At 43.0% G+C, this 25,853-nt stretch overlaps 1 protein-coding gene across 1 annotated transcript in view; it reads left to right on the plus strand.

Annotated features, from left to right (window-relative positions):
- LOC139406086 (5-hydroxytryptamine receptor 2A-like) overlaps nt 1-22,814 on the plus strand; it is a 39,388-nt gene extending 16,574 nt beyond the window's left edge. The window contains exons 2-3 of the mRNA XM_071148552.1: nt 5,049-5,249; nt 20,175-22,814. Of these exons, the coding sequence (XP_071004653.1) occupies nt 5,049-5,249; nt 20,175-20,998 (1,025 nt within the window). The 3' untranslated portion in view covers nt 20,999-22,814. The remainder of the gene's footprint in view (nt 1-5,048; nt 5,250-20,174) is intronic.
- The last annotated feature ends 3,039 nt before the right edge of the window (nt 22,815-25,853 follow it).

A 25,853-nucleotide genomic window follows, 5' to 3' on the forward strand; every position in this document is an offset into this window, starting at 1 on the left:
ATTGACCCTTGGGGCACGCCACGTCATAGCTAAGAGTGGGCGACAGTTCATTGCTCACTCTGACACACTGAGTACTGCCTTCAAGGTATGATTTCATCCATCTCAAGGCATCAGGGGAAAAGTTTAACTTGGACAATTTTGTGATGAGAATCTCATGGTTAACAGTATCAAAAGCCTTCCTTAGGTCCAGAAACACAGCCCAAAAAACGCCCCCTTTGTCCATCTTGGACTTTTCCAGAAGAAAGCAGTTGGCCATTTCTGTGGAGTGTTTCGCTCTGAAGCCAAACTGCATGGAGTGTAATATGAAGGGGCTGTTGTTGAGGTGGGCAATCAGTTGTTCTGCTACACACTTTTCAACAACCTTTGACACCACAGGTAGTATACTAATGGGCCTGTAGTTATTCACGTCAGCAGGGTCGCCTGTTTTAAAGATGGCCATTATTATGGCCGGCTTCCATACCCTTGGAAACACCCCGAGACCAATAGATGTGTTGGTGACCTTAGTAATGGGGCCAATGAGTGACTTTAGTGAGCTAATCACCTTGTTCACCTTTGACTCAGAAACCTCCCTTATGATGAAGACAGGTTGAGCGTCATTCACTAGCACTGAGCCCAAGAAACCAGTGGAGGGGTTCTGTGTCAGTACCCTGACAGAATCAATAAAGTACGAATTGAAGGCTATTGCTATTTTGACAGTATCCTGTGTTAGATTATTATTCACCATGATTTAGTCTTTTTGCAGTGTTACTATGGTCTTTCCCTGTTAACTTTTTTTAGATTATCCCAGATCAATTTAGAATTTTCCTTTGCGTCACCAACTATGTTAATAAAAAAGTTTGCCTTGGCTTGTCTGATTTCTTTCATCACCTTATTTCTCAACATGGTAAACCTACGTCTGTCATGCTCTAATTTGGATCTTAGGGCTATTTTTAGAGCATAATTTCGTTCTTTCATCAATTTCCAGATTTCTCCATTTAGCCAAGGAAGAGTGCTCTTTTGGCCAGGTTTGGATTTGATTTTCTTTAGGAAACCATTTATTGTAGTCTGGATTGTGGATAGAAAAACCTGACTATCAGCTTCCACGTCTATATAGGACAAGAGATCATTCCATTTAATTCCCTTAATTGCGTTTTCAAAATAGTTTAATTCACTCCTAGGTATTCTTAGTTGATCCGGCTTTCTAACAGTAGAGAGGTTAAACCTGCTCTTAGACAGCTTTCTGGCTATAAGTGTCAGATTATGATCAGACAGCCCAGTAACCATATTGAATGATTTAGTCACTCTCTCTGGTTTATTACTGAACACCAAATCAATCTGTGTTTTAGAGCAACAAGTCACCCTGGTTGGTCCTTTAACTAGCTGTGTAAGGTCATTGGTGAAGATCATAAGACATGTCTGTTACAGAGTGCAAGCGGGAAGAGATGGTTAGATTTTTTGCCCCATCAGATCTCATTTTCATCAAATATGCGAGGTTACAGTGATTTTAATTGAATTTCAGTTTCCATGCATCATTTACAAAGGGTTTAAGTTACGCCCACGCATCTCAAGTTTGGATTCGGCCCACAGAAAATATAAGGTCGCATAGGATCTCATAAAAACGCCGCCAGACGTCTGCGGGTTACCCGGCTGGTTAGTCACTCTGCTCTTCACCTCTCACCCCCATGTGACATGTTTGTTTGGGCTGTACTGTTCAGCAAATTGATGATCAGAAAATTGCCTTCTACTCTCTTCTATCTCAGAGCTTTCCGTATTCACCCTCTCTCTCATCTCCAATTATCTCCATCTCTTCTTCTAAAGACACACCTGAAGATGAATAGAAGCGCTGCATTTTTATTACGAACACATTTCCTGGCTGTTTCAACATCATACACACAGTCACATGGTCTGACGGTGTGTTTCTAGGTTCTGAACAGAATGTAATAACTGTGAATGTAATCTTCTCAAAAGGAGCAGGCCTCCTGCTGTTCTGAATAAGAATCACAATCTTCCAGCTAATATACAGGATTGGTTTTGTCAGAACACATACATTATGTTGGAATAACCTGTCATTGTGTCAAGATTTTTACCCCATTGTACTGACCCTGGTGGAATAGAGTTCTGTGGGCTTTCAATTAGTTTATTTCACGTGTTCGTGGAGAGATTTAGGGTTTATAAAGTCAGACTCATTCTTTATGGTAATGACTGTGACGAGCACCTTTTAGAATGTCTTTGATGTAGAGCGGTAGAGGTAGAGAGAGAGAGAGAGGAGGAGGAGAAGGATAGAAAGTGAGAGACAGAGAGATTACAGAGAAACACATTAGAAATACACTATTTACAATTCACCACTGACATAGAGTATGGCAGCCTTGAGGAAGTATATAAGATCGGGTTAGAGACAAAAACCCTGTTCACATTTCTCTATGCTGGGTGGGTCCACATAATTGAACAAATCCTTTAGCGGTCTCTGGAGCGACTCTTTATGTCTGAGTCGTTGATGAAAAACTTGGTGTATATACAATTTGTGGTCATGCAGGTCTCTAGCTCTCCATCTCTTTGTTTTCTCTCCATCTATGCCCCTCTCCTCTCACTTTATCTTTTACTCGTCCTCTTTCCCTTTCTCTACCACTCTTCTCCCCCTCTCTCCATCCACCCTGCTCTTTGTTTGGTAGGAAACACAAATCCAGCTTTGGTCAGGGGGAAGGCAAGAAAGCCTGAAGCTGTCAGCGAGTTTGAGGAGAAAAGCTCTTTCATTTATCTCCAGTGCCCAGATTGATGCCCCTGCCAATATCTGTATGAAAATATACAGCCTCCCTCTGTGGATAAAGGCTGCTTCCCTGGATTCCCTGCCTCTGGGCTCTCTTCTGCTTCCGTCAGTCAATATTGTTTTGTTTCCCGTTTTTACCCCACTGGGTACAGCAGGCGGACAAGCGAAAAAAAGAATAACTTAACCCGACTTGTCCTCTTTCTTAGGGTGTTCATACCAGCGTGTGCACTTCTCTGCCGGAGCTGTGAAATGCTACAGTGTCAAGAGTTTTCTGAAAGGAGTGAAAATAGGTCCCTTTTCAGCAGACTTCTTTTCAAAAGGCGTTGAAGGGTAATTCACTGTGGCTGCTCTGCCTAGCCTTAGACCAGCATCATGGCTGCAGGTCAGAAAGACTCATTTAGGCTAAATCCTACAGGGTGGGATGGAGCCAAATCAGGCAGGCTCTGCTGGTCATACACTACACGACTTCTAAAATCTTAACTTGCTCACATTTTCCCAAATCTTTCATTCCATCCATCATCAACCCCAGCATGCGTGTGCTCGCATTACACCATGATTCCCTAGTTGATCCTGCCTTGCTTTCCTACGTTTTCGTAGGGAATTTTTTTTGACATGCAAACAGTAAGCTGTTTTATTAGTGTGCACATTGTTATGTGTAGAAACATCAAAAAAGAGACAGAGGTGCAGAATATAGAGTTGTATAAAATAATAATGGGGCCATTTGCACGCCCCTGTGCCCCTTGTGGGTCGAGATTTCACTTAAGGACCAACCAAATGGTCTAAATGAGCAAAATCCAGAGCACTGGATTTCTCTCCACAGCTCAACCATCTGTCTTCCATCAACTCGGTCCACAACTTGCGCGTTGTTGTTGTTTTCCTCTTCGCTATCATTGTTTTGGTCTCACATGCTGAGTGCTCATCGGCTATTGGCAGCAGTCCTTGCCAAATCACATTGTAGCACAAGATGCACAACCAACATATCAGGATATCCGACAGGGGTCTGGAGAACAGAACAGCCATCATCGGTGCGTCCTTGACCCGCCCAACGTACTGGTCCTAGCCCAAGTTCATAGGATTTCACCCCGATCATGAAAGTTCATGGCAAAATCGTTTAGGGAATGTACTAGACTATACAGACCACAGGAGGCACATCATCATCATTATAAGATCCTAATCTGCAAACATAGACTGGGTCCATTTTCATCCCCCTTCCCTTTATCTTCACTCTTACCTCTCTTTCTCTTCCCTCCATCCATTATGGCACTCAGATGCGCAGACCAAAATATCAAATACGATAGAGAAGTGCATGCTGGGACAGCTTGAGGTCTACTTCCCACTTCAGAGGGGTGAGAGAGAGGTAAGAGATGGAGAGAGAGGTGAGAGAGAGAGTTGCTGATAAAAAGATGTAGAAAGAGGCATTAGCATTGCTGGAGGTCTAATCCTTTTCCACCTCCATGGGAGAGGAAAGAGAGGAGTGAGAAAGAGTGATGAAGTGGGCTGACAGAGAGAGAGGGAGAGACAGAGAGATAGAGAGGAAGGAAGAGAAAGAGAGAGACATAGGGCTGTCAGTCCGTGACAATCAGTCCAAATAAACATGCTTTACGTAAGGCTCTCCTTCAGGAGAGAGGAGTCTGTGACCTCCCAAAAGAGAGAAAGTGAAATAGAGGAGGATAAATTGGAGAATAGAGAAACAGTGTAACTACCACATCTGACTGTGCTTGCCAACAGTGAGATTCCCTATCTCCAGCTTATTATCACATTCTAATGCCTGGTCTTTATTCTGTACTTTTACTGTGTACTCTTTTCATTTGGAGGTTGTATTTAGTTGTGTCTGTATGGGGGATGTAGCTACAGTTTCTCAAAAGATAGGGCACAGGGGCTTCTCTAAACTGCCTTGTACATTTTGAGAAAGGCTGCTTTGCACTGTGTTTGTGAACCTCAGACTTACTTTAAAACACACACACACAAGCTATGTTTTAGAGGGTTTGGAGGTGTTCCACGCATCTGAATAATTCTATTTTATGTGTTTTGGTCACCTCATAAGAAGCTTTTTAGTTGCTATTACTACCCAACAACTCTTATAAAAACTCCACTGTCTCTGCAAATGCATTTTACAACCAACACCAATTCCATAAAAATAAATGTGGTAGGTGCTGAAAGTCTCACATATATCTTGTAACTGGTATCCCCATTACAAGACAGGGTTGCTGTAATTGGTGTTTAATTTCCTCTGTAAAAAAAAAGTACATCCGCAAAAAAACTATTTCCCAGAGTTCATTGAGTTTTCCCTGTGTCCCCCCTACAGACCACTGGTGGCCCCTGCCCTCGGACCTGTGCCCTATCTGGATCTACCTGGATGTGCTGTTCTCCACAGCCTCCATCATGCACCTGTGTGCCATCTCTCTGGACCGCTACATCGCCATCAGAAACCCCCTCCACCACAGCCGCTTCAACTCCCGAACCAAGGCTCGCCTCAAGATCATGGCTGTCTGGACCATCTCTGTGGGTAAGAGACTGGAAGGAAGACAAGCCTGCACAAGTATATGATGCCCTCTTACTTTAGAGAGAGGGAAAGAGATAGAGAGAGTGAGGAAGAGGGAGAAGGAGAGAGAGCATGTGGGTCTTTCTATAAATAATGGGGCCAATGTGTGACATGGGGATCAACATTTCAAAATGGTTTGAAACAAAAATAAAAAGGATTTTCGTGCAGTTCCACATGTGCACTTAGAGGACTAAGTGTGAATATATGCAAATTGGCCCATAACTCCAGCTATACAACAACATAGGACGAGGACTATAATCCTTTAAGCAGGGTTCATTAAGACATTGGCAAGTCAAATTCAAGGACTTCCAGGGACTTTTCCAAGTACTTAATTGTTATTTTCACTGACCTCAGTGTTATACAACTGTATCATTTACATAATTGTACATATAGCCCTAATATATAACATCCCCCATTACCACTTTAAGAATAATGCATTTAGGCCAAAAAGGCCAACAAGTAGGGAGGGCATTAGCACTAAGAATAATTAAAAAAATGTTGGCCTTGCCAATGCATTGATTTTCTAATTATTATTACATTCTAAAATATGTGAGAATATATGGGACATTGCCTGACAAAATAAATTGGATGCATGCGTGACGATTTTTCTGTAGCCTACATGGCCGACGCAGCCATGAATAGTGGGAGCATGAATCTCAACATCACTGTTTTATAATGAGAAAGCGACCAAAAAAAACTGGTTCCTTTTGTAATGGAAGGATTTGTATGGAAAGCCAAGTTGAAGCCAACGTTGGATGCTGTCGTCATAATAACCGCACCTGGTTTTAACGCGACAGAGTTACTCAACACCCTTCAATTGAAGCTGCGGAAACAAACGAAAGAGGCCAAATCTCTCATGAAAACGGATAAAAAAAATTAATAACTTATGAATTGGCTACAATTTTTACAAGGACTTTTAATGCACCAAATTGAGGAAATGTCAGATTTTCAAGGTAGGCCTACAGTACCAGAAGTTTGGACACACCGACTCATTCCAGGGTTTTTCTTTATTTTTATTTTTATTTTTTTTATTTTACCCCTTTTTCTCCCCAATTTCGTAATTGTTGTAGTAGCTACTATCTTGTCTCATCGCTACAACTCCCATACGGGCTCGGGAGAGACGAAGGTTGAAAGTCATGCGTCCTCCGATACACAACCAACCAAGCCGCACATCCAACCCGGAAGCCAGCCGCACCAATGCGCCGGAGGAAACACCGTGCACCTGGCCACCTTGGCTAGCGTACACTGCGCCCAGCCCGCCACAGGAGTCGCTGGTGCGCGATGAGACAAGGACACCCCTACCGACCAAGCCCTCCCTAACCCGGGCGACGCTAGGCCAATTGTGCGTCGCCCCACGGACCTCCCGGTCGCGGCCGGTTACAACAGAGCCTGGGCGCGAACCCAGGACTCTGATGGCACAGCTGGCGCTGCAGTACAGCGCCCTTAACCACTGCGCCACCCGGGAGGCCCCGGTTTTTCTTTATTTTGACTATTTTCTACATTTTGAAGACATTACAACTATGAAATAACACATATGGAATCATATAGTAACCAAAAAAGTATTAAACAAAAAATATATTTTAGATTTAAGATTCTTCAAAGTAGCCACCCTTTGCCTTGATGACAGATTTGCACACTCTTGGCATTCTCTCAACCAGCTTTATTATGGCAAGAACATCGCAAATAAGCAAAGACTAAGTCATGAAGGTCCGTCAATGCGGAAAATTTCAAGAACTTTGAAAGTTTCTTCAAGTGCAGTCGCAAAAACCATCAAGAGTTATGATGAAACTGTCTCTCATGAGGACCACTACAGGAAAGGAAGACTACAGGAAGGGAAGACCCATAATTACCTCTGCTGCAGAGCATAAGTTCATTAGAGTTACCAGACACATCTCAACATCAACTGTTCAGAGGAGACTGCGTGAATCAGGCCTTCATGGTTGAATTGCTGCAAAGAAATCACTACTAAAGGACACCAGTAATAAGAAAATGCTTGCTTGAGCCAAGAAACATGAGCAATAAACATTAGACCAGTGGAAATCAGTCCTTTGGTCTGAGTACAAATTTGAGATTTTTGTTTGCAACCGCCGTGTCTTTTTGAGAGGCAAAGTAGGTGAACGGATGATCTCTGCATGTGTGTGTAACAGTATAGCTTCCGTTCCTGGGCTCGAACCAGGAACCCTCTGCACACATCAACAACTGACATCCACGAAGCATTGTTACCCATCGTGCCACAAAAGCCATGGCCCTTGCAGAGCAAGGGGAACAACTACGTCAAGGTCTCAGAGCGAGTGACGTCACCAATTGAAACGCTATTAGCGCGCACCCTGCTAACTAGCTAGCCATTTCACATCGGTTTCACTCACCCCCTCCTTTTCTGCAGCAACCAGTGATCCGGGTCAACAGCATCAATGTAACAGTATAGCTTCCGTCCCTCTCCTCACCCGTACCTGGGCTCGAACCAGGGACCCTCTGCACACAGACAACAGTCACCCTCAAAGCATTGTTACCCATCGCTCCACAAATCCCCAGACCTTGCAGAGCAAGGGGAACAACTACTTTAAGGTCTCAGAGCGAGTGACGTCACCGATTGAAACGCTATTATCGCGCACACTGCTAACTAGCTAACCATTTCACATCGGTTACATGAAGCATGGAAGAGAAAGTGTGATGGTGTGGCGGTGCTTTGCTGGTGACACTGCAGGTGATTTATTTAGAATTCAAGGCACACTTAACCAGCGTGGCTACCACAGCCTTCTGCAGTGATACGCCATCCCATCTGGTTTGCCCTTAGTGGGACTATCATTTGTTTTTAAACAGGATAATGACCCAAAACACACCTCCAGGCCGTGTAAGGGCTATTTGACCAAGAAGGAGAGTGATGGAGAGCTGCATCAGATGACCTGGCCTCCACAATCACCCCACCTCCACCCAATTGAGATGGTTTGGGATGCAGCCAACAAGTGCTCAGCATATGTGGGAACTCCTTCAAGACTGTTGGAAAAACATTCCACATGAAGTTGGTCGAGAGAATGCCAAGAGTGTGCAAAGCTGTCATCAAGGCAAAGGGTGGCTACTTTTAAGAATCTCAAATATAAATACATTTTGATTTGTGTATCACTTTTTTGTTTACTACAAGAATCCATATTTATTTTTTATTTCACCTTTATTTAACCAAATAGGCTAGTTGAGAACAAGTTCTCATTTACAACTGCGAACAGGCCAAGATAAAGCAAAGCAGTGCAACAAAAACAACAGAGTTACACATGGGATAAACAATCGTACAGTCAATAACACAACAGAAAATCTGTATACAGTGTGTGCAAATGAAGTTAGGAGGTAATTCAATAAATAGGCCCCAAGCGGCGAAGTAATTACAATTTAGCAGTTTACACTGGAGTGATATATGTGCAGGCAGAAACACTGGTGTGCAAAAGAGCAGAAAAAAAAAAAAAATATGGGGATGAGGTAGGTAGTTGGTTGGTTGGATGGGCTATTTACAGATGGGCTATGTACAGGTGCAGCAATTGGTAAGCTGCTCTGACAGCTGACGATTAAAGTTAGTGAGGGAGATGTAAGTCTCCAACTTCAGAGATAGATTTTTGCAATTCGTTCCAGTCATTGGCAGCAGAGAACTGGAAAGAGAGGCAGCCAAAGGAGGTGTTGGCTTTGGGGGTGACCAGTGAAATATTACCTGCTGGAGGGCGTGCTACGGGTAGGTGTTGCTATGGTGACCAGTGAGCTGAGATAAGGTGGAGCTTTTTACCTAGCCAAGACTTATAGATGACCTGGAGCCAGTGGGTTTGGTGACAAATATGTAGCGAGGACCAGCCAATGAGAGCATACAGGTCGCAGTGGTGGGTAGTATATGGGGCTTTGGTGACAAAACGGATGGCACTGTGATAGACTGCATCCAATTTGCTGAGTAGAGCGTTGGAGGCTATTTTGTAAATGACATCGCCGAAGTCAAGGATCAATAGGACAGTCAGTTTTACGAGGGTTTGTTTGGCAGCATGAGTGAAGGAGGCTTTGTTGCGAAATGGTAAGCCCATTCTAGATTTAACTTGGATTGGAGATGCTTAACTTCTTATGGCTGGGGGGGCAGTATTGAGTAGATTGGATGAATAAGGTGCCCAGAGTAAACTGCCTACTACTCAGGCCCAGAAGCTAAGATATGCAAATTATTAGTAGATTTGGATAGAAAACACTCTGAAGTTTCTAAAACTGTTTGAATGATGTCTGTGAGTATAACAGAACTCATATGGCAGGCAAAACATAACAGCTGGGAGGAGGTACTCTTATTCTCCATGGACTTTAGTGTCTCAAAACTTTTTGGAATTAGTGCTGCAAGATGCTAATTTCTGTTTGAAAATTCTAGAATTTGCTTTCCTAACTGACTGTGTACATTGGTTCCTGACTTCCCTGAAAAGTTGCATATTGTGGGGACTATTCGAAGCTAGTGCAGTACGCCACAGGGTGTTTTTGTGCTGGTCAAATGGGCAGTCAAGTCTGGAGTGAACAAATGGCTGTATCTGTTCTTAGATCAACATTTTTTGAAAGGGGGATGCTTATTTTAGATGGTGAGGAAAGCACTTTTAAATAACATCCAGGCATCCTCTACTGACGGGATGAGGTCAATATCCTTCCAGGATACCCGGGCCAGGTCGATTAGAAAATGTACTGTTGATGTCTTCCCTATTGTTCTACAATGTCGAAAATAGTCCAAATAAAGAAAAAACATTGAATAAGTCGGTGTGTCAACTTTTGACTAGTACTGTATTGCAGTACTTGAATTTCTGATCTTGATACTTTTTCTGTTAACTGTAAATCAAGCAGTGAAGTGTATTAATGGACGCCAAGGGAAGCCAGGCTTCCCCCCCAAAATTAGCAACAAAAAAAACATCTAATTTATCTTTCGTCTCTCTGTGTTTCATAATTTTCCTTCAATTCGCAAGAGGCTGAATGTATCTCACAGGAGAAAGCATCTGAGTGAGAGAAACAGCGCCACACTGCCTCTCAATGTGTACACCATCTATCTGAACTATCTGGTCCAAATGAGTATGACATTGTAGCATTGAATGCAAGGGAAGCCAGCAAGCATTTGGCCTCCTTTGATTAAAAAAAAAGAATACAAATTTGCCAATCAGCGTTGAGCTAAACTGAGCGAGCTCAACCGTGAATGGTCTTGGCGGGGGAAAAAAAAAGAAAACGTCTCTCCTATCAAATCGCTTTGAGAGAATATGTCATTAACAGAAACAACTTGAACTGTTTCATCTCGTTGTGTTGTCCACCGGTTGCTAGCTAGCTAACTAAAATTGGTCCTTTCCTAAATTAGCTATGGATGGAGATAGTGATTTGGACTTGTGGTTTTAATTCCTTCTCCACACTGGCCAATGATTATAACGACGATTCTGATCCAACCATTAAGTTGTGCCCCTGGCCTGAGAGGATGGAAGTTTATTATGTACAGTAGCTAGATGTAGAAGGCTAATATTAACCAGCTAATATTGCCAATTAATGGAAGTTAGGCTAGCGAGCAAGCATTTTAGCCAGGTAGCCTAGGACAACAAAAAATAAAAGCATGTACTGTATGACAGAATGATAGACCGTTTCTTCAACATGAAATTTAGCTTATGTTGATTGAATTAAATTGTTGTTTTTTTTGTCACTATATTAGACTAAGCAGGGTTGATTTGATGATGTTGAAATGTTAAAGTTGCTGGAATAGTGGAGGCAGCTCCTGTTTTCTTTGTGGTTCTAAATCAATAGATTTTTAGTGGTCTGAAAATGTCGGAAACATGTACAGTTGAAGTCGGAAGTTTACATGCACTTAGGAGTCATTAAAACTAGTTTTTCAACATCTCCGCAAATGTCTTGTTTACAAAATATAGTTTTGGGAAGTCGGTTAGGACATCTACTTTGTGCATGACACAAGTAATTTTTCCAACAATTGATTACAGACAGATTTTTTCACTTAGAATTCACTGTATCACAATTCCAGTGGGTCAGAAGTTTACATACACTAAGTTGACTGTGCCTTTAAACAGCTTGGAAAATTGCAGAAAATTATGTCATGGCGTTAGAAGCTTCTGATGGGCAAATTGACATCATTTGAGTCAATTGGAGATGTTTCTGTGGATGCATTTCAAGGCCTACTTTCAATGCCTCTTTGCTTGACATGATGGGAAAATCAAAAGAAATCAGCCAAGACCTCAGAAAAAAATTGTAGACCTCCACAAGTCTGGTTCATCCTTGGGAGCAATTTCCAAACGCCTGAAGGCACCACGTTCATCTGTACAAACAATAGTACGCAAGTATAAACACCATGGGACCATGCAGCCGTCATACCGCTCAGGAAGGAGACCCATTCTGCCTCCTAGAGATGAACGTACTTTAGGGTGGAAAGTGCAAATCCATCCCAGAACAACAGCAAAGGACCTTGTGAAGATCCTGGAGGAATCAGGTACAAAAGTATTTATATCCACAGTAAAATGAGTCCTATATCAACATAACCTGAAAGGCCGCCCATCAAGGAAGAAGCCACTGCTCCAAAACCGCCATAAAAAAAGCCCGACTACGGTTTGCAACTGCACCTGGGGACAAAGATTGTACTTTTTGGAGAAATGTCCTCTCGTCTGATGAAACAAAAAATATAACTGTTTGGCCATAATGACCATCATTATGTTTGGAGGAAAAAGGGGGAGGCTTGAAAGCCGAAGAACACCATCCCAACCGTGAAGCACGCGGGTGGCAGCATTATGTTGTGGGGGTGCTTTGCTGCAGGAGAGACTGGTGCACTTCACAAAATAGATGGCATCATGAGGAAAATTATGTGGATATATTGAAGCAACATCTTAAGACATCAGTCAGGAAGTTAAAGCGTGGTCGCAAATGGGTCTTCCAAATGGACAATGACCCCAAGCATACTTCCACAGTTGTTGCAAAATGGCTTAAGAACAACAAAGTCAAGGTATTGGAGTGGCCATCACAAAGCTCTGACCTCAATCTTATAGAACATTTGTGGGCAGAACTGTAAAAGAGTGTGCGAGCAAGGAGGCCTACAAACCTGACTCAATTACACCAGCTCTGTCAGGAGGAATGGGACAAAATTCACCCAACTTCTTGGGGAAAGCTTGTGGAAGGCTACCCGAAACGTTTGACCCAAGTTAAACCATTTAAAGGTAATGCTACCAAATACTAATTGAGTGTATGTTAACTTCTGACCCACTGGGAATGTAATGAAAGAAAGAAAAGCTGAAATAAATAATTCTCTCCACTATTATTCTGACATTTCATAAAATAAAGTGGTGATCCTAACTGACCTAAGACAGGGAATTTTTACTAGGATTAAAATGTCAGGAATTTTGAAAAACTGAGTTTAAATGTATTTGGCTAAGGTGTATGTAAACTTCGACTTCAACTGTACTTGCTTAACAATGCTGTAGGTCATGTAACTGTCTGTTAAATGCAATATGCGTCGTAGACTTTAACGGACAGAGGTTGCTATCTGGTTTTGTCTTAAAAAAAGGTGTGGTTGAATTTATTCTACTACTGTCTTCTTATTGTTTCGGCCTTTAGGCCTATCACGGTCACAAGGCATATGAATTAACAGCAAACAAAGCAATTATCGCAACACATACAGTGTAGGTTGTAATGGCTTTTTTTTGTTACCCATACACCGCTACTGAAATCAAGCAGACTACAACAGATGATGAACTTCAATTTGCTTGGGATATTAGATCCATGTGGATCCAGGTTTCATGTAACGAATGGTACAAAATATTCTGGACATTCCTCGCAAAACATGTTTTTTCCAGTGTGGTTGCATCACATGCACTATCACAACAGCAGTTGTCATTTGACTATCAAATCCCAAAAATTCCTTCCTGGATCAGATTATAATGTGTGGTGAAGCACCACAGTGTAATTAAACAGCTCAACAACAAATGCACATCCAACAAGTATTATTCATAATTATTGAAGGACCATGTTAATGTCAGTATTGATTTAGGTTTTAAGTATCAAGGTAAGGTGACTCTTTCGGCTAGAAGCATTCGTATTTGTAATCGAATACATTATTTTAGATGTGTGTGCCCATGAAAACTTTTTCTCTCCTTGCATAATCTCCATTCCATAAATGTTTTATCCTGAAAACTCCCCAGTCCTTCATGATTACAAGCATACCCCTAACATGATGCAGCCACCACTATGCTTGAAAATATGAAGAGTGGTACTTAGTAATATGTTGTATTGGATTTGCCCCAATTTGTAATAAGGGCAAAAAGTTAATTGCTTTGACAATTTTTTTCAGAATTACTTTAGTGCCTTGTTTCAAACAGAATGCATGTTTTGGAATAATTTATTATGTACAGGCTTTGTTCTTTTCACTAGTATTAGCATTAGTATTGTAGAATAACTACAATGCTGTTGATCCAGCCTAAGTTTTCTCCTATCACAGCCATTCAACTCTGTAATGGTTTTAAAGTCACCGTTGGCCTCATGGTGAAATCCCTGAGCGGCAACTGAGTCAGGAAAAACGACTGTATCTTTGTAGTGACTGGATGTATTGATACACCATCCAAAAATGTAATTAATAACTTCACCATGCTCAACAGGGATATTCATTGTTTTTTTTAACATATCTATCAATAGGTGCCCTTCATTGCAGGGCATTGGAAAGTCTCCCTGGTCTTTGTGGTTGAATCTGTGAATTCCCTGCTCGACTGAGGGACCTTACAGATATTTGTATGTGTGGGGTACAGAGATAAGGTAGTCATTCAAAAATCATGTTAAACACTAACGTGCAGCCTGGTGACCTAGAGGCCGGGGAGGGAGCACGGTACCCTCTCCCTCTTGACAGTACCCCCTCCCCTCCCTGACGTGCAGCTCCAGCTGCAGGACGCCGACCAAGATGATGATCCTGGGGATCAGGAGCGGACCGGTCACCTCTGCTAAGGTGCGGGAACCTGTCGATCCGGCTGAGGTGCAGGAGCATGACGACCTAGAGCGCCGGAGAAAGTGCATACGTGACAGTACTCCCTCCCCGGCGCGTTCGGCTCCAGCCGCAGGACGCCAACCACAGGGTCGATCCCGTGGATCCGTAGCGGACTGGTCGCCTCCGCTGAGGCACAGAAACCAGATGAACCGGCTGAGGAATGAGAGCCTGATGAGCTGGCAGAGACCTCCCCAGTTGCCTCGGTTGAGGCACGGGAACCTGTTCAATCAGCTTAGGCATGGAGCCTACATACTGGCTGAGGCCTCCCAGGTAGCTCTGGCTCCAACACCCGGACCCGACATCACCCCAACACAAAAAAACACTCCCCAATGCTTCCTTTTGTTGAGTCGTCATTCTGTAACGATGTGCGCTGAGAGTCGGGAAGCAAGTTCAGGGAGTGAATACATTTAATTAAGAAATAAAAAAAAAACAAGAAACAGAAACAGGGCACTGACATGAAACAGCAACAATGACGACTGGGGAAGAAACCAAAGGGAGTGACATATAAAGGGCAGGTAATCAAGGAGGTGATGGAGTCCAGGTGAGTGTCATTATGCGCATAACGCTGGTGACAGGTGTGCGCCCTAACGAGCAGCCTGGTGACCTAGAGGCCGGAGAGGGAGCACACGTGACAGGCTGTATAACAACAAAATGTGGAAAAAGTAATGTGGTCGGAATACTTTCTGAATGCACTGTATTTGATGAACTATTTAACTAACTATTTAGCAGTCTTAGGGCTTGGAGGTAGAAAATGTTCAGCATCCTGTTGGTTACAGACTTGGTGCATCGGTATCACTTGCCGTGCAGTAGCAGAGAGAGCAGTCTATGACTTGGGTGGCTAGAGTCTGACCATTTTTAGAGGTATAGAGGTCTTGGATGGCAGGTAGCTCGGTCCCAGTGATGTTCTGGGCCATAGTCACTAGCCTATGTAGTGCCTTGCGGTTAGATGCCAAGCATTTGCCATACCAAGTGGTGTTGCAGCCAGGCAATATGCTCTCAAGGGTGCAGGTGTAGAGCTTTTGAGGATCTGAGGGCCCATACCAAATATTTTCAGCCTGCTGAGGGGTAAGAGGCATTGTCATGCCCTCTTCATGACTATTGGTGTGTTTGGAACATGATAGGTCCTTAGTGATGTAGAACACACACTAAACTTCAGCCCCGTTGATATGAGTGCTCGGCACTCTGTTTCCTGTTGTCCATGATCAGCTCCTTTGCTGAGGGAGAGGTTGTTGTCCTGGCACCACACTGCCAGATTTCTGGCTTCCTCCCTGTGGATGAACAGGGAGTACAGGAGGGGACTAAGCACACACCCTTGAGGGGCCCCTGTTTTGAGGGTCAGCGTGGGGGATGTGTTGTTGCCTAACCTCACCACATGCGGGTGTCTAGTCAGGAAGTCCAGGATCCAGTTGCAGAGGGAGGTGGTCAGTCCCAGGGTCCTTAGCTTAATGATGCGCTTGGAGGGCACTATGGTGTTGAACGCTGAGCTGTAGTCAATGACTTGTGTGGCTCCTTTCCAATGGTTCAATACCACCACTAATGATCCAGTCATGCTGTGTAGAGACCCAGGGAGGCAGGGAGGGACAATGTCACAGAACCAGGGAAGCAGAGAGAGACAACACACAATGTAGGGAGAAATGAACTACCGATATGACTCACCATTCCACAGGTTCCTGGTCCCAAGCGGAGCGCTAGAATATGATACGCTGCCGCCTGCAAATTAAATAAGATTTTGTATGTCACTGCTGCTTATCTACATGTTAGGTCTCATCCCCCTCTCCTCTCGTTTATCTGCACATGGCAGAGAGAGAGAGAAGCTGAAGTGTAGCTGATGTTACACAGAACTGAGATGATGTATGCTGTTAAACAAACCCTGAATAGTGCTGCTACTGCCCAGCCTATTGCACAAAAATGCTACCACAGAGAGACATCCCTGAAGACCTTACAAAACCCCACACATACACAGAACACACACCTCATACACGTACACACACCTCATCCTGTACACACGCACACCCACCTCACCCTGCCATGACCAAGGAATGTTCCTTTGCCATGACCAGGACTTTATTAATTTTTCATATCAAACAAGATAACTTTTGTAAGTCTGCCAAGCTCAATTAAAAAATAGAACTATTTGGTCTTTGAAACCAGCAGTTATTTTCTTTCCTGTTGAATCATTAAGGAGGTTCCTACAGCTTCCTGTATCTCTGTCATGTATTGTGCCTCAATGTTGGTCTGACAGACAGAGACTGAAAGCATCCCCCGGGGCTATTTTTCTCCCTTCAGACACACTGAGCTATAGTTTCCTCGAACAAAGAAACACGCAATAACCATCGCCGTAAAAATGTACGTATTGGCATCAGCAGTTCCATGAAAATGTAACTGCCACTGAAAGATTTTTTGCAAATATGGAGAAATAATTAGCTAAGCTGTGTTTATTGGAGTAGTAATAAATTGCTCCTACAGAGCAGAGATACTGACCTAAGGTCAGTTTAACATTTCCTCTTCCTGGGGTTAAGCTCATGTTTTGTGTCTAGTGTGGTCTCCAACCCGGAGCTCTTTGTGTCTGTGGTTCTGGTGTGGACTTGTTAGTGTGGAAACATGGCAGAGATGGTTGAGATGTCTGGATCAGGTATGTGTTTTGGTCTGTCTCCAACTGCTGTGCCGGGTGTGCTGCTGCACTGCTCTACAGAAGCCACTGAAGACCCAGGGCAACGGGAAGCTAGTCCAAACAACCTGTAATACTAGGGAGGAATGGAGTAAAGACACATGATGGGGGTGGATAGCAACAGAGGAGAAGGAATATAAACAATGGATTACATGATGAAATGTTGGACTTGAGTCATATGATTGATTCAGGGTTCCATGGCCATCTGGATAGCAGAAGATTGTCTTGACTATATGTCAACTGCTTCCACATCCCAACCCACACAAGAAGATGTCTCTTGACGCGATTGCTTTTCTGCATTTCAAGTTTGTCTTGGTTCATCTTTTTAACATGCCCTGGATTTCAACAAAGCCAGACCAAAAATGATAGATTTACAACCTGGTTAAGAAAAGATCAACTCGAAGAAAAACTCCACCTTTCTTTCTCCTTTTAGTCTCAATCCCCTTCTGAATAGTGCATTCGGAAAGTATTCAGACCCCTTCCCTTTTTCCACATTTTGTTACGTTACAGTTTTATTCTAAAATGGATTAAATATGTTTTTTTCCTCATCAATCTACACACATAATAGCCCATAATGACAAAGCAAAAATAGGTTTTTAGAATCTTTCGCAAATGTATCATCCTGGAGATATTTCTACAACTTCATTGGAGTCCACTTGTGGTAAATTCAATAGATTAGACATGATTTGGAAACTCACACACCTGTTTATATAAGGTCCCACAGTTGACAATGCATGTCAGAGCAAAAACCAAGCCATTACTCGAAGGAATTGTCTGTAGAGCTCCAAGACAGGATTGTGTCGAGGCACAGATCTGGGAAAGGATAGCAAAACATTTCCGCAGCATTGAAGGTCCCCAAGAACACAGTGGCCTCCATCATTCTTAGATAGAATAAGTTTGGAACCTCCAAGACACTTCCTAGAGCTGGCCATCTGGCCAAACTGAGCAATCGGGGGAGAAGGGCCTTGGTCAGGGAGGTGACCAAGAACCTGATGGTCACTCTGACAGAGCTCTCCAGAGTTCCTCTGTGGAGATGGGAGAGTTTTTCAGAAGGACAACCATCTCTGCTGCACTCCACCAATCAGACCTTTATGGTAGAGTGCCAGACGTAAGCCACTCCTCAGTAAAAGGCACATGACAGCCCACTTGGAGTTTGAGTGGCCAGCCAGAGCCTGAACTTGAACCCAATCGAACATCTCTGGAGAGATCTGAAAATAGCTGTGCAGCGACGCTCCCCAACCAACCTGTCAGAACTTGAGAAGATCTGCAGAGAAGAATGGGAGAAACTCCCGAAGTGTGCCAAGCTTTTTGCGTCATACCCAAGAAGACTCTAGGCTGGAATTGTCAGAATGGTGGGTGTAGCTGGTGTATGCAGTCAGGCACAGGAGAGCAGAGAATTGGGAGCAATGTAACTTTACTCAGAATAATGAATGGTGCAAGGTAAAACAATAGACTTGCCCAAACACAAAACACACGAACATCAACTTCTACGCACGGGCAAGAAACAGCACCCGTCGAAATAACCAGTCACCAACATACCGAACATGACATAAAACAATCCCGCACAACACCATGGGGGAAACAGAGGGTTAAATACATGAACAATAATTAGGGGAATGAAAATCAGGTGTGTAGAAACAAAGAAAAAACAAATGGAAAATGAAAAGTGGATCAGCGATGGCTTAGAAGACTTAGAAGGCTGACCACCGAGCGCCGCCCGAACAAGGAGAGGAACCGACTTCGGCTGAAGTTGTGACAGTGATCACTGCCAAAGGTGCTTAAACAAAGTACTGAGTAAAGGGTCTGAATAGTTCTGAATAGTTATTTCTAACACATTTGCAAAAAACTGTTTCTGATTTGTCAATATGGGGTATTGTGTGTAGATTGATGAGGGGAAAAAACGATTGAATGCAGTTTAGAATAAGGCTTTAACATAACAAAATGTGGAAAAGGGGAAGGGGTCTGAATACATTTCCAAATGCACTGTATATTTTTAGAGGGGGCCCACTGGACAGACGTCAATTCAACATCTATTCTTGTTGGTTCCAAGTAATTTCATTGAAATGACGTGGAAACAACATTGATTTAACCAGTGTGTGCCAAGTGGGAGGAGATCATCAGGGTGAAGAGAAACGCAGACAAAACTTATCTTTTGATTATTTCTGAATTCTGGGTATACAAGCATTTTGATGGATTTTTGGCCTCCTAAATATGACAATAAAATGCTGACTGTGGCCTTGTCAGAAAATCAAATAAAATTGTATTTGTCACATGTGCCAAATACAACGGTGGTAGACTTTACTCTGAAATGCTTGCTTACGAGCCCTTCCTAACGATGCAGAGTTTTTAATATTTATATACATACATATTAACATAAGAGGAATAGAATATACAATAATGAAGCTAGAAAGAGGAAGTACTCATCCTTCTTCCAATTAAAGTCATGAACGTGTAATAAAACGAGGGACTATTTCATTTCTTTCGGATCAGGATGCGAAGGAATTAACTGGGCCAAAAAAGTTTCATAATGACATGTCCAGGAGTGGAATGTTAATTAACTTTCAATTGACTGATTTCCTCATATGAACTGTAACTCATGTAAAATCTTTGAAACGGGGGCATGTTGTGTTTATATTTTTGTTCAGTATACTTGCAAATGGGAGGTTATAAATCATTGAATATGTTACCCGTGCCTAAAGTGATGGGATCTTAATTCCCTGTCTATTTCCTGCTCTGAACCCCAAAATGTCAGTCAGTGTCAGGCCAGTTGCACCTCCTCCCTGAGGGCATTAGGGTCCCTGCATCAAACTGTGTTGCTGTGGGGATGAAAGCCATAGTGAATGGCTCCAGATGCATCTGTCCCTCTCTCTCCCAAAATCCAGTTATTGGACGCTAATGATAATAGTGCTGACTGAATCTGTGAGGGGAAATTGTAGGGTTTATATGTCCTGGTGGGCAGACAGTGGCGATATGAGGGCTATTACATTAATAATGCAAGAGGATCCTGCCCTGGTGGCTTGATTTACGGTTGGAATGAGCAACAGGTTGACTATGATTGTTGACTTTCTTTACTTTTTGATATTACTGGTAAAATATTGAAGCGCCACAGTGCTCTGGTTTAGGCAGAGACGAGCTGTAGAAAATTACTTTGAAATCTCAAGAAATGGAACACACACAAACACACAAACCTCACACCAAAATAACTTCTCTCTGTGTCTCTCTGTAGGTATCTCCATGCCCATCCCTGTCCTAGGCCTGCGGGACCACACAAAGGTATTTAAAGATGGCAGCTGCCTGCTGACAGATGACAGTTTCGTCCTGGTAGGCTCCTTCGTGGCCTTCTTCGTCCCCCTCACCATCATGGTGGTCACCTACTTCCTCACCATCAGCGCCCTGCAGAATGAGGCTACACTCTGCCTGGACCAGTTGGTGCCCAGGCCCAAGTGGAGTGCCACCCTGACCCTGGGATTCTTCCCACAGTCCTCGCTCTCCTCAGAGAAGCTCTTCTTCAGGCGTTCGCTCAGCCGTGACATGAGAGGGGTGGGAGGAGGGGTTGGCGGGGCTGGGGTGGACCCGCGGTACGGGCGTCGTACCATGCAGTCAATCAGCAATGAGCAGAAGGCCACCAAGGTCCTGGGTGTGGTCTTCTTCTTGTTCGTGGTCATGTGGTGTCCCTTCTTCATCACCAATGTGCTGGCAGTGGTGTGCAACCCCATGAACTGTGACCCGTGGGTGATGGGGGGGCTGCTGAACGTGTTCGTGTGGGTGGGATACCTCTCCTCAGCCGTCAACCCTCTGGTATACACTCTGTTCAACAAAACGTACCGTGCAGCCTTCTCCCGCTACGTACGCTGCCAGTACAGCCCGGAGAGGAAGCCTCTGCAGCTCATGTTGGTTAATACCATCCCTCCACTGGCCTACAACTCCACCCACCTGCCCCTGGAGGAAATAGGGTCCCTCAGGAATGGGGCCCACAGTGGTGGAGGACCAAATCAAGCTCAGACAACGACAAGGCACCCAGGGACCAAGATGAGAGCATCAGCTGTGTGAGAGGTTGTGAGCCTGTGAGGACTGAATCTCCCATAATCCTAGTGAGATGTGCTGTGTTTTGATCACGATCTCGCCTTGTTTCCGGAAGGAAACCTTGGGAACGGAGGTTCCTGTGCTGGAATGTGTTCAGTAGCTCTGTGGTGAGACTCATGCCAGAGAGGAATATGTGAAGAGAGAGGGTCCACTCCCGTCAAAATCTGTCCACGCGCAAATACAGTGATAAACTGTAGGAAGCAGGGAGTACAGAGAGAGGAAAAGACACAACCTGCCTCACAAACACTTAAACTAGTTACACCAGAAGAGAACAACTGAGCTAAAGCAAAATTATCAGCAATAGCCAGGGGCCACGAGGGGATACATTTCCCCAAAATGTTCATACACATAGCCTGGATACCAGACTGTTTAGCTAACATTCCACTCCTTGTGTGTCAAAGATGTTTCACAATGACACATCAAGGAGTGGATTATTAACTAAACAGACTAGTACCTAAGCTACAGTGGCTTGCGAAAGTATTCACCCTCTTGGCATTTTTCCTATTTTGTTGCCTTATAACCTGGAATTTAAATAGATTTTGGGGGGGATTGTATCATTTAATTTACACAACATGCCTACCATTTTGAAGATGCAAAATATTTTTATTGTGAAACAAACAAGTAGTAAGACAGAAAAACGGAAAACTTGAGCGTGCATAACCCCCCCCCCCCCCCAAAGTCAATACTTTGTAGAGCCACCTTTTGCAGCAATTACAGCTGCAAGTCTATTGGGGTATGTCTCTATAAGCTTGGCACATCTAGCCACTGGGATTTTTGTCTCTTGAAGACTGAAACAGTTTTCCCTCAATAATTTCCCTGTATTTAGCGCCATCCATCATTCCTTCAATTCTGACCAGTTTCCCAGTCCCTGCCGATGAAAAACATACCTACAGCATGATGCTGCCACCACCATGCTTCACTTTGGGGATGGTATTCTCGGGGTGATGAGAGGTGTTGGGTTTGTGCCAGACATAGTGTTTTCCTTGATGGCCAAAAAGCTCAATTTTAGTCTCATCTAAGTGGAGTACCTTCTTCCATATGTTTGGGGAGTCTCCCATATGCCTTTTGGCGAACACCAAATGCGTCTGCTTATTTTTCTCTTTAAGCAATGGCTTTTTTCTGGTCACACGTCCATAAAGCCCAGCTCTATGGAGTGTACGGCTTAAAGTGGTCCTATGGACAGATTCTCCAATCTCCGCTGTGGAGCTTTCCAGTTCCTTCAGGGATATCTTTGGTCTCTTTGTTGCCTCTTTGATTAATGCCCTCCTTGCCTGGTCCATGAGTTTTGGTGGGCGGCCCTCTCTTGGCAGGTTTGTTGTGGTGCCATATTCTTTCCATTTTTTAATAATGGATTTAATGGTGCTCTGTGAGATGCTCAAAGTTTTGTATGTTTTTTTATAACCCAACCCTGATCTGTACTTCTCCACAACTTTGTCCCTGACATGTTTGGAGAGCTCCTTGGTCTTCATGGTGCTGCTTGCTTGGTGGTGCCCTTTGCCTAGTGGTGTTGCAGATTCTGGGGCCTTTCAGAAAAGGTGGAAGTATACTCAGATCATGTGGCACTTAAATAAAGTCCACCTGTGTACAATCTAACTAATTATGTGACTTCTGAAGGTAATTGGTTGCACCAGATCTTATTTACGGGTTACAAAGCAAAGGGGGTGAATACAAATATACGCACCACTTTTCTGATAAATTGTTGTTTTTTAAATTTCACTACACCAATTTGGCTATTTTGTGTATGTCCATTACATGAAATCCAAATAAATAAAATAAATAAAAATCAATTTAAATTACAGGTTGTAATGCAACAAAATAGGAAAAATGTCAAGGGGGTGAATACGTTTGTAAGGAACTGTTTCATACACCATATACAAATATATATTTGTGTAAATACATTGTGCCCATCCGTAAATAAATGTGTGTATTTTTGTTGTCGTTACCCGAAGATGCGGAGCTAATTTTTGTATTTTCTTGTGTTTCCTTCATGCAGTATAAAGATACAGAAATGTGTATAGGTGGGATGTAGGCTAATGAAGATGTACACTACCATTCAAAAGTTTGGGGTCACTTGGAAATGTCCTTGTTTTTGAAAGAAAAGCTAACTTTTTGTCCATTAAAAGCCTGTAATCGAACCCACAAATGCTGATCTCCAGGTACTCAACTCGTCTAAAGATGGCCAGTTTTATTGCTTCTTTAATCAGAACAATCGTTTTCAGATGTGCTAATATAATTGCAAAAGGGTTTTCAATGATCAATTAGCTTTTTAAAATGATAGACTTGGATTAGCTAACACAATGTGTCATTGGAACACAGGAGTGATGGTTGCTGATAATGGGCCTCTGTACGCCTATATAGATATTCCATTTAAAAAATCAGCCGTTTCCAGCTACAATAGTCATTTACAACATTAACAATGTCTGCACTGTATTTCTGATCAATTTGATGTCATTTTAATGGACAAAAAGTTAGCTTTTCTTTAAAAAACAAGGACATTTTTAAGTGACACCAAACTTTTGAATGGTAGTGTATTTGTTGACAGATTCCTAGGCATAGTTCAGGGGGCTAAAGGACCTTCCTTTTAAAGGTGTGGGACTCATTTGCACTAAGAGTTGTTGTACCTATGGTTGATGTGATCTGTTATAACCCCTCCCTCTTTTTCATAGGGAACCCACCATCGCCACTCTACCACCAGTTCCTCTGATCTCAACCCTACTCAAGCATTGAACTGATGCTTCTTTTTGAAACATAGACAATGTTGATGTTGCCTGGGTGACCACTTAAACTCCGACGGAGAGAGATCTGTGTATTTTATGGAGTCTATTTTTTTTCTTGACCCAAATGAGAATTTGTTTTTTTCCGATTAAAGTAAAATAGAAATGTAAGCCTTTATGAGTGTGTGGGGGTCATTTTAGTGTGTACGTCTGACAGGTCAAAGCAGACCTGTTTTTTTTTTAAACTGCAGACCAAGGAGAAGCAAAGTGTCTAAGTGTGTGGGCAATGTTCATTTTCGTCACGTAAAAATGAACATCTCTTTTAGGAGTTTTATCCCCCAAATCTCAGGGGATAAAACTTGTTTTACACACACACACATACACCATTCACTGTCATCATTACCCATCTCTAAACCCAGCTGTCATGCTCCCCAATCCCTCTTTATTGAAATTACCCAACTTCCACTAAATGATTCACAAAGCCATCAGCCCTGATCATTATAACTTCTTCACCATTTAAAATCATACTTGGGTGATCCATCAACAGACATAGAAATGGGTAATTAGCCAGGAATAAAAAAGCTAATGTCATGGGATCATGAGGATATTCTCACAGGGAAATAATAAAAAAAGCCCAATTAAAACAAGTTGAAGCCTAACATAACTACATAACATAAACATGAAAAACAACAAAGGCAATTCCCAGCCTGGAGACAGGGGCCAGATGGTCCTTCCTGTCTTACATCATGACACGGCCACCTAAGGTAATGTTAAGAGGAGTAAAAGAAGGGGGTACAGGGGTTTAATTTAAGTCTCATTAATTAAAGTATTATTTGGGAATTCCTTCAGTAGCTGGGTGGGGAGAAGGATGGATTAATCAGAAATGTGAGGAGAGAGGGAAGGAGAGAGGAGAAAGGGTATGGTAGGCTCCTATTCCAGTCTCCATGGTTTCTTTTAGGGACTGAGCTTGTGTCAGTCTAGAGTGGTACTGATTAAGAATGAGGAGAAAGGAGCGTAAGAGACCTAGAGCAACTGAAAACGGGAAAACAAGACAGTCAGTGGGATGGAGGGAAGAATGAGAGAGAGAGTGAGAGATGCTGTCAGAGTGCTGGCTACTGTGACCCTAGTGTCAATCATAATGGTGGACAGGTGATGGGTTTGTAACCAGGCTGAGGTGTTTATCCTTTACTTCAATAAGCCTTTGAAAATGTTCTCACAGATACTGTTTCTATCAAGGGCTTTAATCTCTAATTCATCTCATTCAAGCTGTTTTTCTTCTTTTTTGTTGTTGTGTATTTGGCTTGGATTTTCACAGCAGCAGAGCAGTTTAATTGATTCCTTTTAATCTTTCGCCATAAGACAAATGAAAAAGAAAGTCATATTGAAGTGCTTGGAGTAGGTATTAATATCAGTATGGATTTTATGATGAAAAAATATCAATATGCATTTTAATACACCTCAATGGGCAATGTTCGATCTCAGCAATGAGATATAACTGAAAAACAGAGTGGAATTTGAAACAGCTTAAAAAACCAAAACAATTCAGACCAAATTCGTAGTTGTGCCATTTGCAGTATTGGTAGGAATTTCAGTCACTTGGTACTCTCCATATCCACTTCACATATTGCACATATCTTGAGTTCCACGGCTGTCATAATAAGAACAATTCCGACTTCACTCTCTGGCCTATGGCAGTCATCGACCGGCAGTCCTACATCATGAGGTGGAATGTGGTGGTATTTGATTATGAGGCACACGGTACATCTCAATGTGGCAACAACCAATGAAATCATTGTTAGCAGTGGGCAGTTTGATTGTATGGTTACATCTTCAAGGGAGTGCGTGCGAGTTAGCAGACACATATAACTCGGGACACACACGCGCGCGCACGCAGGCACACACTCACACATAAACCACAATCCATTTATGAGGTCATTGGCGTCTTTGTCAGGTAGGTAATTTAACACAAACCTTTAATCAGGCAAGTGTGTTTCACTCTGTCTTCAACGCTCAACAGTTAGAAGAGGAGCATCACTTTGTTCACACATGGTTCAAAGAGAAGGAAAACAGTAAAGATTTACTCTCGGCCCATATTGGTCCATCAAAGG

This window comes from Oncorhynchus clarkii, chromosome 3, assembly GCF_045791955.1.
Source record: "Oncorhynchus clarkii lewisi isolate Uvic-CL-2024 chromosome 3, UVic_Ocla_1.0, whole genome shotgun sequence".
Lineage (NCBI taxonomy): Eukaryota > Metazoa > Chordata > Actinopteri > Salmoniformes > Salmonidae > Oncorhynchus > Oncorhynchus clarkii.